Here is a 16,286-nt window from a genome sequence, read left to right as displayed (position 1 = left end):
TGTCCTGCCCAGGGCACATCACGCCAATGTAAAGATGATTCTGAGCTGGACAAAGGCTCTTGGGTCTCTCTTTTGCTTGCTGCCAGCAGAGATGTGATGCTTTTGTGGCTCATCAGTGTTTGGTTGTAGGTTTGTGCTCTTTTGCTCCAAGGGAGTGCAGTTCCTGATTTGTCAGCTCTGTTAGGGAAGGGCATTAACACTGAAAAAAGGTTAGGGAGGCCTCTAAAGTGGGAACCATCAAGACTACTCCTGCAAAAAAATCACTTGGGAAGTGCTTAGTGTATTGATTTCTCTCTTCACTTTTTTTTTTTTTTCTTGCAGTGTTCCTTTTTGGCAGCTTTTCTAGATGTGCAGAAGTAACTCCAGAGCTGAGTGCTGGCAAACCTTACTTTTAAATGTTAGTTTTTGTTGTATCTGGTATAGTCGTAATCCACTGCCTTCAAATCAGAAGGGATCTGTAGGTGTTTAGTTCCAAATGAAATGCTGATATTATCAGTACTGCACCAGTGGTGGTTTTTGGCAGAGAAAAAAGGGAGAAAGACTGCAATTTATTCACAATGTGCATTTGGTGTAATTTAATTTTGCAAGGGCTTTTTGTTTGCAGTGAATGTGCCATTGAGTGGTTGGGTCAGTGTTGGAAGGCTGGGGAGTTTTGAAGGGGACAGACCAGTGCAGACAGTACGAGGACAAATGTTTGTATACCTGTGATAGTGTTACTGCAGCAGGAATGTTACAAAAACAAGCACCCAACCAAACAAACCAAAAAAAACCCAACCCCAAAAAAACCCCACAAACCCTCAAATGTAGGTAGTTGATAGTAATTGAATTTCTAAAGTTCTAGGACATGGAAGTATACATAAGATTTGTTCAGGCATTTAGCATGGAATTATCTCAAGCACCATTCCTTTATCATCTGAGGTGAGGGAATATTTGTAGGAAAAGATAAGTGTTTCCTAAATCCGTCAGTAGCTTCTAGTTATATCAGTTCTAATAAGTAATATTATCTTAGCCCATGAACCTTGCTTTCTTTATCTCCCTAGGCAGTTCCTTCAGCCTATGAGTACAAAGCCATCTTACTCATGCAGCTGGAAAAAGAGAGATGGGAGGGCAGATTCTTACTGGGAGGGTGTTTTCAAGCCCAAAAACACACCTAAGAAAACCCCAAATACTACTTTTCCTCATAAGTGAGAGTTCTGTTTTTCAAATGATTCCCAGACAGACACTTGATCTATTTGAATCTTATGCAGTACTTATTTAAAAGTTAACTTAAAAAAGAACACTTAAATATTAATACATATCTTAATAAGTGACTACTTTTCCTGAAGCAAAACAGATTTAATATTTCATGAGTACAAGGGTCTCCTTAAGTATGTTGTTTATCTGTTGAATTGACACCTCAGACCTTGTTTTAGCCCGCAGGGATTTGCTGCCTGCAGTTTACAATATGCCATTTCCCAAAGATGTTAGTGTTCCTCCAATATAAATCATGATTTTTTTCATCTGTCTTGCAGATGTACAGCACTCATTCATGAGAAGAAAAATACACTCATCTCCATCTATTTATAAGTGTCATATTCTGGATCCTGCCCAAGTCAGCTCAAGCTGCATGCACAGCATTTGGCCAGAAGCAAAAAGCTCCTTTATTCATAAGGTTAATGTTTAGCAGTGGACCAAATCCCATCTCTGTTCCACCAGTGTAAATTATCTGTTGAGTAATCCTAGTGTTACAATGGCATAATTGAGATTGAACTTGGCTGGTAGCACTGCCATTTTTTCCTCTTCCCATGGCTTTTTCCTAGCAGGATTCTTGCTGAAATCAGTGAGTGTTCATGTTTGGGCCTAAGCCTTAAGCTGCTTCTCTACAGTTCTGCAAAATCTGGGTGCAGGCTACAGCAGAAAAATAGATCCCTAAAAGAGGAATTACATAAATAAGCGCTGTCATGCTGCTCTTGGCTGGAAGTCATCCCAGTGGTTATTTGGAATGTTGTGCATTTTAAGGATGAAAACAAGAAAACCCAGCAGGACTTGACTATGTAGCAGGGTGTGAGATGAGGTCAGCATCACTGAGCAATTGTTGTGCCTCCCCGTGGTTTGCTCTAGAGTATTAATATTTCATTTCATTCCTTTTCTAAACTGGACCAGTTAAATATGTCATCACCCATTGGATAATGGTGCTCAGTGATAGCTGACATTGCCCCCCACCACAGGAAGGGAGGCAAATGTTCATATGGGGCTATAAATGGAGGGCTTAATAAATCAGTCAATGGATCACTTGCCTCGGCTGGCAATAAGCTGATTTATTAGCGCTGCTGATAGCATGTGTAGCATTTGGAAGAGTGGAAAGCACAATCCCTTTGTCCAGTGGAGGATGAAATAGTAATGGGTAAAATGGATAAAATGTGGCTGGACTTTTCCATGGTATGGGCTGTGAAGTGGGTAGTTTTTTTCCTCAGCACAGGTTATTAATATTATCCATGGCTGCAAGGAGGAGCCTTCCCCAAGACAGACTTTCCTACTTCTTCCCTCTTCAGTTTCCCTAATTCGGTGTTTCGGTGTTTTTGTGTTTTTCAGCAATGGGTAGAAGGGCTTGGATCCATCATACATAACTTTAGAGCTAACAATGTCAGTCCAATGACGTGTCTCAAGAAACAGTAAGTTACTTGCTTTCCTCCCCTTTCTCCTTTATTTTCCTGTCCTTGTATTTTCCTTGTTGGAATTGGAAAAAAAACCCAATTGTTATTCATAGTTTGACATTTACAAAACAGTGTCATAAAGAAAATGGTGTTAAATGAGTTAAGAGTTTGTCTTTCATTGAGACCAAAGATGTCTCAAGGCTATATTTGGCACCTGCCCAGGAGAAATTATAGGAGAATTTGTAACTGCTCATTTGATTTATCCTAGTGTATGTTTTAATTATTGGCTGGTTTGTTTTTTCCTTGATGCATATGCAAGCAAAATCCCATGAGACTTTCTCATCTTCATACTTGTGTTAATTGCTGTACTGATTTTTTTGGGCTGCTTTTTGCCTTTACAGTTAAAGAGTTGCTCTGTCTCAAGCACTAAAAGGTTACAGAAAAATGTTTTTATTGCAGAACAATGATTTGTTTGTACTCATTTTGCAGACATGGCAATAAGTTAAACTTAAGTATCTAGACCTCAATTTTAATAAATAGTATTTTAAAAATATTTCATTCCTAATTTCAGCTGGATGAAGCTGGCCTTTCTAACAAACACAAATGGGAAAATTCCAGTTCGGAGGTAAGCACAGTTGGGGAGCTCTAGGTTTTTTCAGTTCCTAGTTCTGTAATTTTAATAAAATTCTGTCACCTAATAATGGAATATAATATCCATTTTATTACTAGTATGTATGTAAGAGTAAGTACGGAACTAGGTATTCTTATCTGACCTCCTTGGTAAGCTAGGCAGGACTTCTTATCAACCTAGTAATTTCTTTATTTTTTTGCAGTCCATTGTAATGAGGATATGAGTTCTTGTAATAGTTTCCAAAGTCACTTAGAGTTAAGAGCATCAGATTTCTCAGCCTAACACTCCTCAAACCCTGGGATGGGTTTTTCAGTTGTAAAATTTGATAAAATACTTTAAAAAAAGAACCATAAAAGCTTGCAGGCCAGTGAAGTAGAGGACAAAAAGGTACTTTTAAGCTGTAATTCCTTGTTAAAGAGACATATATGTGCCTGCCAAAAATGCTTCTGCTTTTATAGGAACCCCCAGGACAATATTTGGGTTTGCCCGCGCGGTAAATGAATTGTTGGGTTACTTGTTGTCAGGAACAGCAAAGCCAGAACAGCATCTTTCTTTCTGTGCAGCTATTAACTATTACAAGTTACTGATTTTCAGTCCTCTCTGGCTAGGCAATAATACTCCCCCCTCCTGCTCTAGAACTTCAGTCATGCTCATACTTGAGCTGCTCTTCTCTTCATAAAGTACATGCAAACCACATTTTTGGGGCATGCTGGTTTTTCATAAATAGAAACTGGCAGAAGGGAGCAAGAGGAAGGACTTTGTAAAATAAGCCTCACACAACATTTTTTTTCCAAGGGAGGAAAAGAGGTTTTTGCATCTATAGAATGTGCAGGAGGACAAAGAGCCTGCCATGCTGCTTTCCATGTTTCTTTAGTTTCATGACTCAGGTGATGCCTTGACAGTGTTAAAGCTGCTTCAGTGTATTAATCCTCCAGTTCTCACATGGCCAAGTCCCTGCTTCTCTCTCAAATTCAGCTGCCATGAAGCACCTCCTGTGCAGAAGTCCCAAGAGGAATATCATTAGCTGGATGAGGGAACAATACCACAGGGACAAATTGATTTTCAGGACTTTACGGCTTTGCCTGTGTTCGAACACAGAACCCTATTCCACAGTGTGAATTTATAGTGTGCTAGCTTGTCTGAAACAGTTTCTGCCTTTAAATATTTCAGATCACATTTAGTGAGGCATAAATTCTGTTATGCTCCAGCACAGATTTGTGTATGCAGACAAGCCTGTCTGTTGCTTAAAAGTCCAGTTCACTGGGTCCACTGTATTAAGTCTTTAAATTTGAATTTGCACTATTTACAGGTTAACATAAATCAGTCCCTAGCAGTTTAATTTATTGTGAAAGTAGGTTGCTTACAAATTCATAAGGGATCTACTATTCCATGGAGCTGAATCTCCTTTACATCTGGATACTCCAAGGAATGTGGTATCTTGGTGTGAGTGAAATGTGGAGAATTTTTGGGGCTCACACGAGAAGTGCTGTGTCACCCACTGAAAGGATGAGGAGAGGTGTCAGTGAGGAGTGTGAATGGGGGAGAGAAAAACTCGGTCTGCTCTGCAGAGCTGCATTGGAAAAGAGGGGGAATCATGGCCCTGATGTAGGATGGCAACACCATGGGATTGGCCTGGTCCAGCAGGAGCTGCTGATAATGAAGTGGGACACAGGCACCAATGGGTCTCAGCACTGGGCAGCCTGGGATGGGGGGAATTTCACTGCTTCCCCCTTTCATCCGTGAACACTTAGTGCAGAGAAGGGAAGTGGAAAGATCAAAAGGGAACAGGAGGAGGGAGATGCATAAGGAGAGGGACATGTATATGAGGAAGGCAAGCCAGGGAGCACTGGGAAATGTGAGCTGAATGGCTCTGCTATGCAAGGGGCACCAAAGTTTCACATTTCCTACCCAAGCTTCTCCCCCAGTACCTCTTTCACTGGTTTAAACCACTGGTGCTTCTCCTCCAAGTGACCTTTCCATTTTACCTGTTTTAAATCCACTGTTATTTATTCAGCCCTGCTTCCTCACCCTCCTCCTGCTGCCAGGGGCTTCTGTAGCAATTGCTGTAGCTCTGGGGATACAGATGGGAAGGTTTCTCTCTCAGAAACAGAATGCCCAGCAGGTCTGTTCAGCTGTAGGAATGCTTATCACAAATGCTCCTGTATTTCATTTTTACACAGAAGTGCAGTAAAACACCGAGGGAAAAAAAAATCTCCTCTGTAGAATCAGAGCTCCTTGCACTTCCTCCCAAGTTTGAAACACATTTTGCGGCTATCACATTCTTCATAGGGAATGATGAGCCTTGAGAAGGTGACACTCCTCGGGCTGTTGGTGGTAAATGCCATAAATATTTGTGACTCCTTGGTTGCACAGTTGGGAGTTTCAAAGTCACAAGCATTTTTCTCGAGCTACTTTTGGATTTTAATGTATTTTGGGGCATAGGTCTGTTGCTGTCGATGTACTGTGTTTGGGAGAGAAGGAATTCTGGCAGTTAGCAGTGTGAAAACCTTCAGAGAGTAGCAGTTTTGCCTTTTGGGCTTTAATAAATTTTAGTCTGAGTCTAGAATTACATTTACAGATCTTGCAAAGACACGCAATTTGTAAGACATTTTGTATGTTCAGATTTTAACACTGCTGTAATAGATGAGTAAACAGGTCAGTGTTTGTTGAGAAAAAAAATCTACTTGGTTTCTTCAACTTTCTGTTGGCAGAAAATAGATTTTCTATATGAGTGAGTTGCACCTGCTCATCTAGAGCCTGGTTGGAAATTAGCTTTGCTCAGTCTATGCTTGTTCCTTTGTATAAAAACATTTTAAAGGATTTAAGCAAGTTTAGGTTCTAACTATGAAAATGTATAGGAAAAAAAGGAAAAGCTAAACTATGACAAATGAAGCTTAAATCTGTTTTGTAGTATTTTAATTAAGTGAATTTGAAAGTAGAGGTTTTTTAAGTGTGTTTTGTATTGATTACTCCAGAGTGTCTGGAATCTGTTTCAATACTTCAGTGTTGGTTGGAAATCAAAGTTAGATAATTCCTTGTACAGCGTAGGCAGTACTTCCAGGTCAAGCCAAGCTGATAAATTCAGTGGAGCCATGGCAGAAGATTGATTTCTACAGGTTGTGCTGGCTTGATTTTTGAAGTAATGGTTGGAAAGTGGTGCAGGTCTGAAGTATCCAAGTCCTTTAATCCACCAACAAGCACAATAGAGTCATATGCCTCAGTTCCAGAGTTGGGAGCTATTTTCAGCATTTATGAGGAAGTACACTGGCATGTAACCATAAGCCCCAAACCACTGTAGGTGCAACATGAGGAGTAAACACCTGTAGGTGTCAAGATGAATGTAAATCTGCTAGGATGAAGTCTCTTCTGAGAGAGGGAAAGGCAGTTTTATTTGCAATAGCCTTAGCAAAATGAGTGTGTCACACTGTATTTTTACAATCTTTTTTGATTCATGCAATCTTCTCCACACTGCTGCTCTCATTACAAGTTACTGCTATGTTTGCTGTCATCTTTTGTGAAAGAAAAAAATTTGTTTGGCATCAAAAATAAGTTCCCTACAGCCATGGAATCTTGGCACACATCTGATTAATTACTTACACCAATATTACATGTTTTACAGGACATTTATTATTGGAGCCCGATTCATTCCAACAGACATAGAAATTTATAGGGCTGGAAATAGGTTGTAAATTGTAGAGCTAACATTACTCTGTGTTTTAGAATTAGCAGAAAAATAGATGCCTGAGTATTTTTTAAAGAAACAAGTGCCTGAAGTTAAACTCGGTCTATATTTTAGTGAAAATATCTTGGTACTTATCAGCTTTGGAAAATCAAACAGCTAACTTAGATGCCTAAATAGGGACATAGAAATCTAAGTGTTGTAAGGAGCCAGTAAGAAAGAAAAAAAAGGCTAAGTTTTGTTAAAATATTTTTTTATCATTTAGATATTTCACTTCCTGATCTTAATTTTATTAGTATGAAAATATTTTTATGGGCAGTTTAGAGTGTTTTGGAGAGCAAAACAACCGTGAATTGCTATGGCAACAATTTGTTTCACGTCTCTTGTCACGTGCAATTATTTATTATGCATGAGATTAACTAAAAGTCTCAGCAAATGTTTGTCTCACTTGATGATAAAGAACAACGAATTCTTATCAGTGTTTCCCAATGTACAGCTTTTGTTAGAAATGTGTATTGCATACAGATTTCAGTTTCTCTCACCAGACGAAGACACCAAGACCAAGGGGTTGTGGGATGCACCATTTTAGCTCAAACCCTAAGCAGAAGGCAGGAGAGCTGTCAGGTTTGGATCCCTGTTTCCAGAGCCAGGGGTTATTCAAACTCATCTCAAATGGAAACAGAACTAGACCAAACACTTTCATAATAATCATATGAAATAGGTACATTTTTGTGGGATTTATCTCATTCCAAGTGAAACCAGTTTGTCCGTTATATGCATGGTGAAGTCATGCTTTGGGAAGGACGGGATGCTCATCAGTTTGGTGGAAATATTCCAGTGGCAACTGAGGCCTACTTAAAGGATTTGTGTGTAGTATGACTCGGACAGGATATTCTCACTGGCTGTGAGGTGAGGGAACATCCAGAGGGAGGGATGTGCACCGCAGAAGGGAATGGGATTTGGCATGTGGCTGGGAGTCTCTTGATAGCAGCAGCTGCTTGAAAAGGAAAGAGGAAGGAAGCTGCCATGGGGAACGGTCCACACCTACCTTATGGGTGACCTGGGAGGTGCAGGTTAATTCCTGGAATGGAAGGGAAGTCGCCACAACCAGGAAGGACCAGAGAATACGAGTCTCCTCACTTGGAGAATCTGCTGCTTTCTAAACAGTCATTTATCTCAGCACACAGCTTAAAAGAGCGAAGAGAAGAATGCTTTGCATGGCTCTGTATCCCAGTGTATTGGGGGAAAAAGCCCCCCTCTTTTGTTCTGTTTGCAGTTCATTATTTTGATGTATTTTCTAATGGCTGGCTTGCAGGCAGAGCAGCGCTGCTCTGTGGAGCTTAGAGCACTTCTTCAACTGCACTATTACTTGGAAGCTGCTTACATTCATCAACTGAAGCCAGGGGAGAATGTTGGCAGTAAAAGCAAGAGAGAGAGAGAACTGACTGTTTAAAAGTGACTAACATTTCTCTGATTTTTTTTTGTCTCTCCACTGTTTTTTGTTTTAGCATAACCAGAACCTTTGCATCAGGTAAAACAGAAAAAGTGATCTTTCAAGCACTTAAGGAATTAGGTCTTCCCAGCGGAAAGGTATTTAGTGGTTTTGAATGACTGTTTTTTGTGTACTAATAAATTGATGACTCATTCATGTTTGGAGCTGTAATCTAAGTCATTTGCATCACAAAAAGTGTGCCTATTGCTTGTTACTTACTAATCACTGGAGGTTGTTTACTAGAGCCAAAATGTGATTAAATCTGTATGACACAGGGGTCCTTAAGCCTCTTAGAGGAGGCTTCCCTTCTTTTCTGTCACAAACTACCTTTTGTTCATTTATGCAAAATATATAAGCACAGAATATGCATGTAATGCGTTGTTTTTTTTTTTAATTTCTTGTCTCCTTCTGCTCTTTGCTCCCCTCCTTTGGAGAGCTGCTCTCCATCTCTGTCCCACTTGCAGCGGGAGCCCCTGCCAGCAGCCCCAGAGAGGCGATGGCTTGAACTACTTGAGTTTGGGGATTTTTTTTTTAATGCTTCAGAAGAAAAATAGACTGTTTTTCAGGTCTGTGTTTATGTAGAATTAATGTTACTGTGAGGTTAGAATACGAGCACATCAAACTATGATGAAGGTGATTTAGAATTACTTTGCGAGAGCACAAAAGACACCAGGTAAATTTATACTTGTTAAGGAGCTAAACCAGTTCTCAGTTGCTTTTTTCTGATACAAAATATTCTCTTGGGAAAAGAGCACATAAGCTCTCTTGTCTGGATAAATGTACCTTTGCATTTTGTTGCAGAATGATGAAATTGAGCCTGCAGCTTTTACTTACGAGAAATTCTATGAGCTCACCCAAAAGATATGTCCCCGAACTGACATAGAGGACCTCTTTAAGAAGATGTAAGTTCAAATTTAAGATAATCTTGCTTTAAAGACATTTTGCTGTATTTTTAGTCCATAACTAATAGTGAGAGAACACTGTAAAATTGATCTACCCTTGAATCTTAGTAGCACCAGCAGTACTTTAGCACAAACTCCAGTCTGTGTTTTACCCCTTCCTCCCCTCTCAGACTGTTAATGTAAAAGTTCACTCTGTATTTTAGAGCAACTTTTACATGAGTTAAAAGAAGCACCTGGAACTCTTTTTTTTGCATTGGCTTTACTAACTACTGTAATTTTTAACTTGCTCCTCTAGGTGATTAACACAGTATGTGAACTAATTAAGTAAGGAATTGGAAGTTTGAAAAGTTTCTTCACTCAATTTATTCTCAGCTGGAGGACTTACATGTTGTTTTATGGAGTCATGTTTGTTAAGTGATAGGAAGATATGTTGTGGGAGATATACTGTGCCAAGCGTAGACAGCTAGTGTGTTTTCTGTGACTGTTCATTGTGAGATTTTAGAGCTCCTTTACTATAAGTAGAAAATAGTAGGTGGTTTTAAAAGTATCAACAATGTCAACATGTAAATCATACCTACTGTAGCATCGTGTATAAAAACTTACATTCTCTAATAAATTTCTTTTCAGCAATGGAGACAAAACTGATTATTTAACGGTAGACCAATTAGTGAGCTTTCTAAATGAAGTAAGCTTTTTCATACATTAACTACCATACGAGTCTGTCTGCAGTGGCTTGCTTCTTCCAATCTTTCCATTGCATGTCCCATGCCATTATTTGCTACGCTTCTGATCCGCTGATCTTTCCATTATGGTAACATCCAGGTGCAAAAATCAGCTCCAGCTGTGTGTGGTGTTGTGCTTTCTACGTGTTGGCTTTGCAGTTGCATCTGTTGATTACTTGCTGCTGTGTTACGGAGTGTGTTCTGTGTGTTTTGTATTTTTTATACTGTTACATTTGAGCAGTTTCCACTAAAATACACCCAGTATTTTATTGCAGGCAATTATTTCACCTGCAGGCCCCAGCTAAATATATCTGCTAATCCTTCTAGAATAATAGAAAAACTGAAGTAGGCTTTTATAAACAGGGATTTGATTCTCCTCAACACTATTACTTCAATCTGTTACAAATCTAAGAGCTAAGAGGATATTTTAAGAGTTTGTATATGATTTTTAAAATACCATGTGTGCAGAATAAGAGGAAATATTTTTATTGCTGTATTTCCAGAATGCAGTTGTTGGCAGAAGTATTTAGTATTCCTTAAAAGCATCGTGAGTGTGTGAAGTAGTTCAATAAACAGTGTGGGGTTGGTTCTTTTCTATTCCTAAAGCACAGTAAGTTATAGAAAACTGACTCATTTGGAATTCCAGCAATAAATGCACTATGTGGATTTGACAAGAACACACCCATGGAAAATAGACACATCCTACTTGGTTTTGTACCAGTAGATTATTTTCATCTGGAGCATGGGAAGCTGCTGGCCTCACTATGTGACATTTTTGGCTGCATTACCAAAAAATCTCTCTATCTAAAATTGTTTTACTAGTTACAGTTCAATTTTATGTATGTTTTTATATATATATGTTTAAATATTGGATACTTCAGTATGAAGGTCCAAGCTTTAAGTTTCCTATATACCAAATTTAGAATACAATTTCATTTTTCAGGACGGAATGTGTGCCTTACTCTTCACTAAACCTGAACTACGTGTAGAAAGGGTATTCGAAAAGAAAAGACAGAGGATTAACAGCTTGATTACATAATTGGGTTACATACTTGGGGCTTTAGTTCATATCTAGTGGCAAATTGAAGCACAGGCTTGATCTTGCTGCTGTGAGACATCCTTTTATCACAGCTAGTTACCCAATTCAGTGTCTAAATGTTTGCAGGGCTGGGGTCAGAGCTAAGGCTTGTCATTTTTGCTTTTCACTGGAGAGAGAAAGGATAGTGTTGTGATTTAAATTATCCCTTTAAAGCACCTCAGCCCCCAGTTCACCTGTAGTGATAGATACACTTCAGTGCTTGAAGCACACAGCCCTATCCCCCACCTTAAACCATGTTAGCTTCTGATTTTTTTAATGTCCCTCTTCATTTTCAGGTAAATTATTATTTTATCATTATTTTAAATTTGATCTCTAATTGTTTTAGTTTAAAGTGTAGTTCCTTGGGCCTAAATTTCTGAAGAAAAGCTGCCAGCATTTGTAAGAACCCCCTATCTCCAGTAACTGATTGAAAAATTAAAATTGAGTTGTTGTGCTCTCAATTTTGTGCTGCTTTTGCAATTCTTTTTACAGAATTAGGAACCTTATTTTATAGGTAGTATTGGGGGGAAATGCATCTTGTTGGCTACGTTCATGTTGAAAAAATACATTTTGGAATTGGAAATCTTGTGGTTGGCCCTCTAGTTGATGACCAGAGCTGGGAAAAATGACTCAAGTATTTTTTATAGAGTAGGACATTTATTCTGATGACTGAAACCAATGCCTTTGGTCTGTGCTGGAGGTCTTTCGGTTTCCAAATAGAGCTTAAAGTTTTGGTCATCATTTGAAAAGCACAAAATGAAAGGCCCAGAATGTGCCTCTTGAAGGGATCATTTCTGTCCCCTTGGCAGCTGGCCAGCACTGCAATTAGCAGTGGTGTCTAATGCCGGCAGATAGAAAAACATTATTATCATTACACAGGAGAGGGGAGTTACTTGGCAGAGCAACTCTTCATGAGACTCTTTAACTTAAATTATTTTGAAGTAACCTCCAAGGCATGCTGCAGAAGCCCTAAGTGTTACGGGTTTTTAAGAGAGCATGAGGACATGTTACTGGGTATGAGAGGAGAATGAGCAGCTTTCCTGGAGTTTTTCCAAACTCCTGTCTCTATTTGACTTTTAAATGCAGCTGGCTGACAGATGATTTAATTGTGCTTTAGTATTAAAGCTTTTGGGAAGTTTTTAGGAACTTAATTATTGTCATGCACCGAGTATTTTGTCTAGGTCTCCTATTTTTAAAGCCAAATTTTGGGGGGGGGAAAAAAAGGGAACTATAGTAGAAAAAGGACTGAAATCACACTGAGATTTGCTCCTGCAGTTCATTTACAGCAATAAAATAACAAGGCAAGGAACAATTAAAATGGAATTTTCAGTAGTCTGACCAGGACTCATCCATTCTTTTGGGAGGGAGGTATTGGGGAGATCCTTTCCTATTCCCAATTCCTTGCTCTTCCACCCTCTCTCTCTCTTCCACTTGTTTCCTCTCCCTCCCTCCTTCCCATTCACTCTTCCCATCCCCCAGTTGTTCATCTCCCCAAAAGGACCTTCTCACCACTCCCAGGGCAAATTCAAGAGGCAGAACTGGTTTTAGCGCACTTTCAGCTGCTGCGTGTCTCAGTCTGTACCCACTCCAAGGTGCTGGAGGCAGGCTGGGGAGGCTGAATGAGCTTTCCTCTCTTTGCAGAACCCTCTGGGCATCATTTCTCCTGATGTTTTTAGTCAGTTCACCCTCACATGGTTGGGAATGCCTGCTGTAAGGGTGTCCTGCCTGGCAGGGTAACTAGAATAACCAAATACAACTTCATGCGACATAGGCAATTAGCCCTGAAGTTAGTCTTTCTAGATGCAACTTCACACTTCAAATTTTGGTCTGCTTTTGTGTCACAAGTTCCCTGTGCCACCAAGCTCCATGGTGCAGAACATTTCCCCAAGAGACGCTACAGAACATTCTCACTTTTTTAAAGTAGATCTTTATCAGTTGCCAACTTTCTTTTTTTTAAAAAGTGAACATAATGACACACTTTTGTTCATGTGGAAAATTGATAATCAGCAATGATCGTTGCTGCTAGAAGAATATTTTGGTCTTAGCTCCTTCTAATAACTCTGGGACTTTTTCTCATGAGGAGACTTTTTGCTTTATCCCCATTTATTTTCTTCTGTTTGCTCATGACTAACTGTAGAAGAAAACAAGTAGGGAAGAGCCCTTTTCTTGAGTGAAGAACCTTCCCTGCTATTTCTTACAATTTTTTGAAGTGGTGTATTGTCACTAATGGTATAAAGCCTTGTCATTTGCCACCGTGGAACTGTTGCGTGCCAGTGTTGTAGTGGTGTTGGTGTGTGCTGCTGAGCAAGTCATGTCCTGCATCCATCTGCTCTCGTGTCATGTTTCATCTGAGTTTTACTGGGGCATCCCAACAGCCGATCTGGCCAGAACAAACCTGCTGTGTTTAGATGCTGCAGACTGCCAGAAGCATTACTTGAAAGATCCTGCCTTAATTGCATGACTGAATTGGCATTGGTTGTAATTTCTTGGAGTTAATTAAGTACATGCACCAATGGATTGGTTGTAAGAAAAGAGATTGGATTGGATATTACTGTTCTCATGGAAAACAAAACAAAAAAGGTCAAAAAAGTTTCCACATAAGGAATTACAGCAAATGCTGATAGTGCTGTGTAACCCCTGTCTACACCATCCTGTCCACTCCAAATTATTGATGGCCAGTATGGGGGTGGCCTGTTACATCTCTGAATTCTGCTGAAACTAAAGCTTGGAAACTGTGCACCTTCTGGGGTAAAAGAGTGTTTTCATAGTCATATTTATTTCTTTGTTTTGTTGCATCTGCTTACATGCCACTACTCCGTCAATTCTGGTTTAAATTTTCTTTTAATGGAGAATCAGGCGCACAGTGTGCAGCTCTAATCCAGCACGGAGAAAAACCAAAATTACATAGCCCACTATAAAGTGAAAACATAAAAATTCTGAATTTTATTAGTCTGTTAGAAATCACTGCTAAATTGTACCTAAACATTGCATACATTATGAAATCCTACTATTGTAAATTATTGTGAGTTCAAGAGATGATGCTGTGAAATTTTTGTGTATATTTCTTCTAAGAACCTGTGCTGGTTTTTGAATAGTTAAAAACACGATGTTTCCACAATTCACAAATAATCATCCAGTGCTTGCCTATTTCTAAACCCAGATTTCAAAATCTGTATTTATAGTATAGCTTTATTTTACTTTTTTGCTTTGTCTGTAGATATTCTGTAAGACTTGCATTTTTGCAGAGGTGGTTACAGTGCCACCAGTCAAGTCTGTCAGTTTACCAAAAAAAAAGGATTAGAGAGAGAATTTACAAAGAGACATTGAGCTATTTATTTTCAGCATCTCATTTGCACAGATGCCACGTGCAGTCATTATTTTCATGAATAAGCAAGAGTATTATCAGTTATATGATTGCATTGGATTTTTCTTTTCTAAAAATATTTTTGTGATCAAACTGCCTAGGTTTCCTATGAAAGATAAAGTTCATTTTCTACCTAATGCTGAAGTTGCTGTTGAGTAGTCTGTAAGTTTTAGGGCTGCTTTTTTTTTTTTTTTTTTTAGACGTCCACTTCTTTCTTTCTCATCTGCAGTAATGAAATGCTCTTGGATGATAGCCATGCACTATATTGTTTTGCTGAATTCCGTTGTTTTCTAACCTTAGCATCAACGAGATCCTCGGCTCAATGAAATTTTGTTTCCCTTTTATGACACAAAAAGAGCAATGCAGATAATTGAGACATATGAGCCAGATGAAGACTTGAAGAGGAAAGGTAAATGGGGGAGGGAATTCAGTATTCACTGGGTTTAGGCATTTGGGGAGTTTGTTCTGGAGCATCCAGACTTTTAAAAGGGAGTTTACAGTCCTTGTGGGTCAAGCACTTGTGTGGCTCCCAGGATACTGGACCAGGAAACTACTCTGCTGAAAAAAATACCTCCCCTTCAAAATCAGGTAATTTTTTAGAAGGATTATTTCCCTGATCCAGGTTAGAGTGTGGCTACAAATCCTGGTAGAAGAGGGAGAGGCTGGGATTGAGTAAATACAGAACAACACCGGAGGCTCCTTGCAGCAACAAGGCAATGTGCAAGTGGCTGTGGTCAAGGTTTCAGAGAGACTGCAGAGCTCTGCAAAGTACAGATATTGTGCAAAAACTTCAAAAAATTGCCATATGCATCCACCTTCTTATAGTATGATCTCTCTAGTGCTTGAGGGCAGCAGCCTGGCGCAGAGCAGGGTATTTTATGTGGATGGGTTGAAAAATGTTCTCTCCGAGCAAGGCTGCAGGAAGTACCTGCAAGCCATTCTTGGACTGCTCATGTCCTGAGCTGCTGTGAGTGTAGGAGGTGACAGTGGCTGAACTTTGTTCCCAGTTCTTACCCATTTTGCTGCAGTAGCTGTGTTGGGATCAACTGCAGAAATGAAAAATGTTGCTTTCCCCATCTATGTTCCCTGCCCTTTTTGCTGAGATTTGCTGTTGTAGCAAGCAGAGAGGAGACTGCAGCTTTGCAAAGCCCATCCTAACAGGAATCCTCTTTCACAGACATTTAGGCTCATGGATCAAGGTAGAAGTATTTACACATCCAGCAGAGCTGCAGCCTCTGTGCGTGAGTGATGTGCAAAGCAGGCAACAGAAGGAGGCAGCATCTAAAGCTGCCCCAGTAAAGCCTGAGGCTTTCCCTCCCTCTCCACATGAATTCTAATTATTAATTACTTGAATTTTTGTCAGCTCTATCCCATTTTATTTATCATTTTAAAGACACTCATCTTTGATTCTTGGTGCTAGTGCATTTTAAATATTTTTCAACATGAGGAAGGCACACTAATAAGGTGTAAAAACATATTTTCTGAAGGTGGAAATAAATCTAAAATTGAAAAAACAAAAAATTCAACCTTGGCTAATTATTTAGTTTCTTTGATTTTTATTTCTATCAGGTTTTCAATAAATGTGGAAAACCTCTTGCAGGGATGGGGTTATGGAGAACAGCAACAAAACGGCAGAAGTCCCATCTCAGTGTTCCTCCAGGGATCTCAGCAGTGGCTGTTCTCTTCAGCTTCTTTCCCCTTCTTAGATAAAACTTTGCTGTTGAGCAAAATACTTGAGTGTACTAGTTTGAAAACAAACCAGTGGGAGGCACTAAGTCAGAATAA

General features: G+C 39.4%; 1 protein-coding gene across 8 annotated transcripts in view; it reads left to right on the top strand.

Annotated features, from left to right (window-relative positions):
• Positions 1–16,286, top strand: part of PLCB4 (phospholipase C beta 4) — a 186,930-nt gene that overhangs the window by 111,657 nt on the left and 58,987 nt on the right. For all 8 annotated transcript variants that reach the window (XM_042049252.1, XM_042049250.1, XM_042049251.1 and 5 more), the window contains 6 exons: positions 2,572–2,651; positions 3,205–3,258; positions 8,452–8,533; positions 9,237–9,337; positions 9,965–10,022; positions 14,802–14,910. In XM_042049252.1, coding sequence (XP_041905186.1) covers positions 2,572–2,651; positions 3,205–3,258; positions 8,452–8,533; positions 9,237–9,337; positions 9,965–10,022; positions 14,802–14,910 — 484 coding nt within the window. The remainder of the gene's footprint in view (positions 1–2,571; positions 2,652–3,204; positions 3,259–8,451; positions 8,534–9,236; positions 9,338–9,964; positions 10,023–14,801; positions 14,911–16,286) is intronic.

This window comes from Corvus kubaryi, unplaced genomic scaffold (genome assembly GCF_017639235.1).
Source record: "Corvus kubaryi isolate FWS band 111438036 unplaced genomic scaffold, C.kubaryi_AGA036_p1.0 70, whole genome shotgun sequence".
Lineage (NCBI taxonomy): Eukaryota > Metazoa > Chordata > Aves > Passeriformes > Corvidae > Corvus > Corvus kubaryi.
Note: the sequence above shows the minus strand (reverse complement) of the source record. Positions and strands in the feature narration are given on the sequence as shown.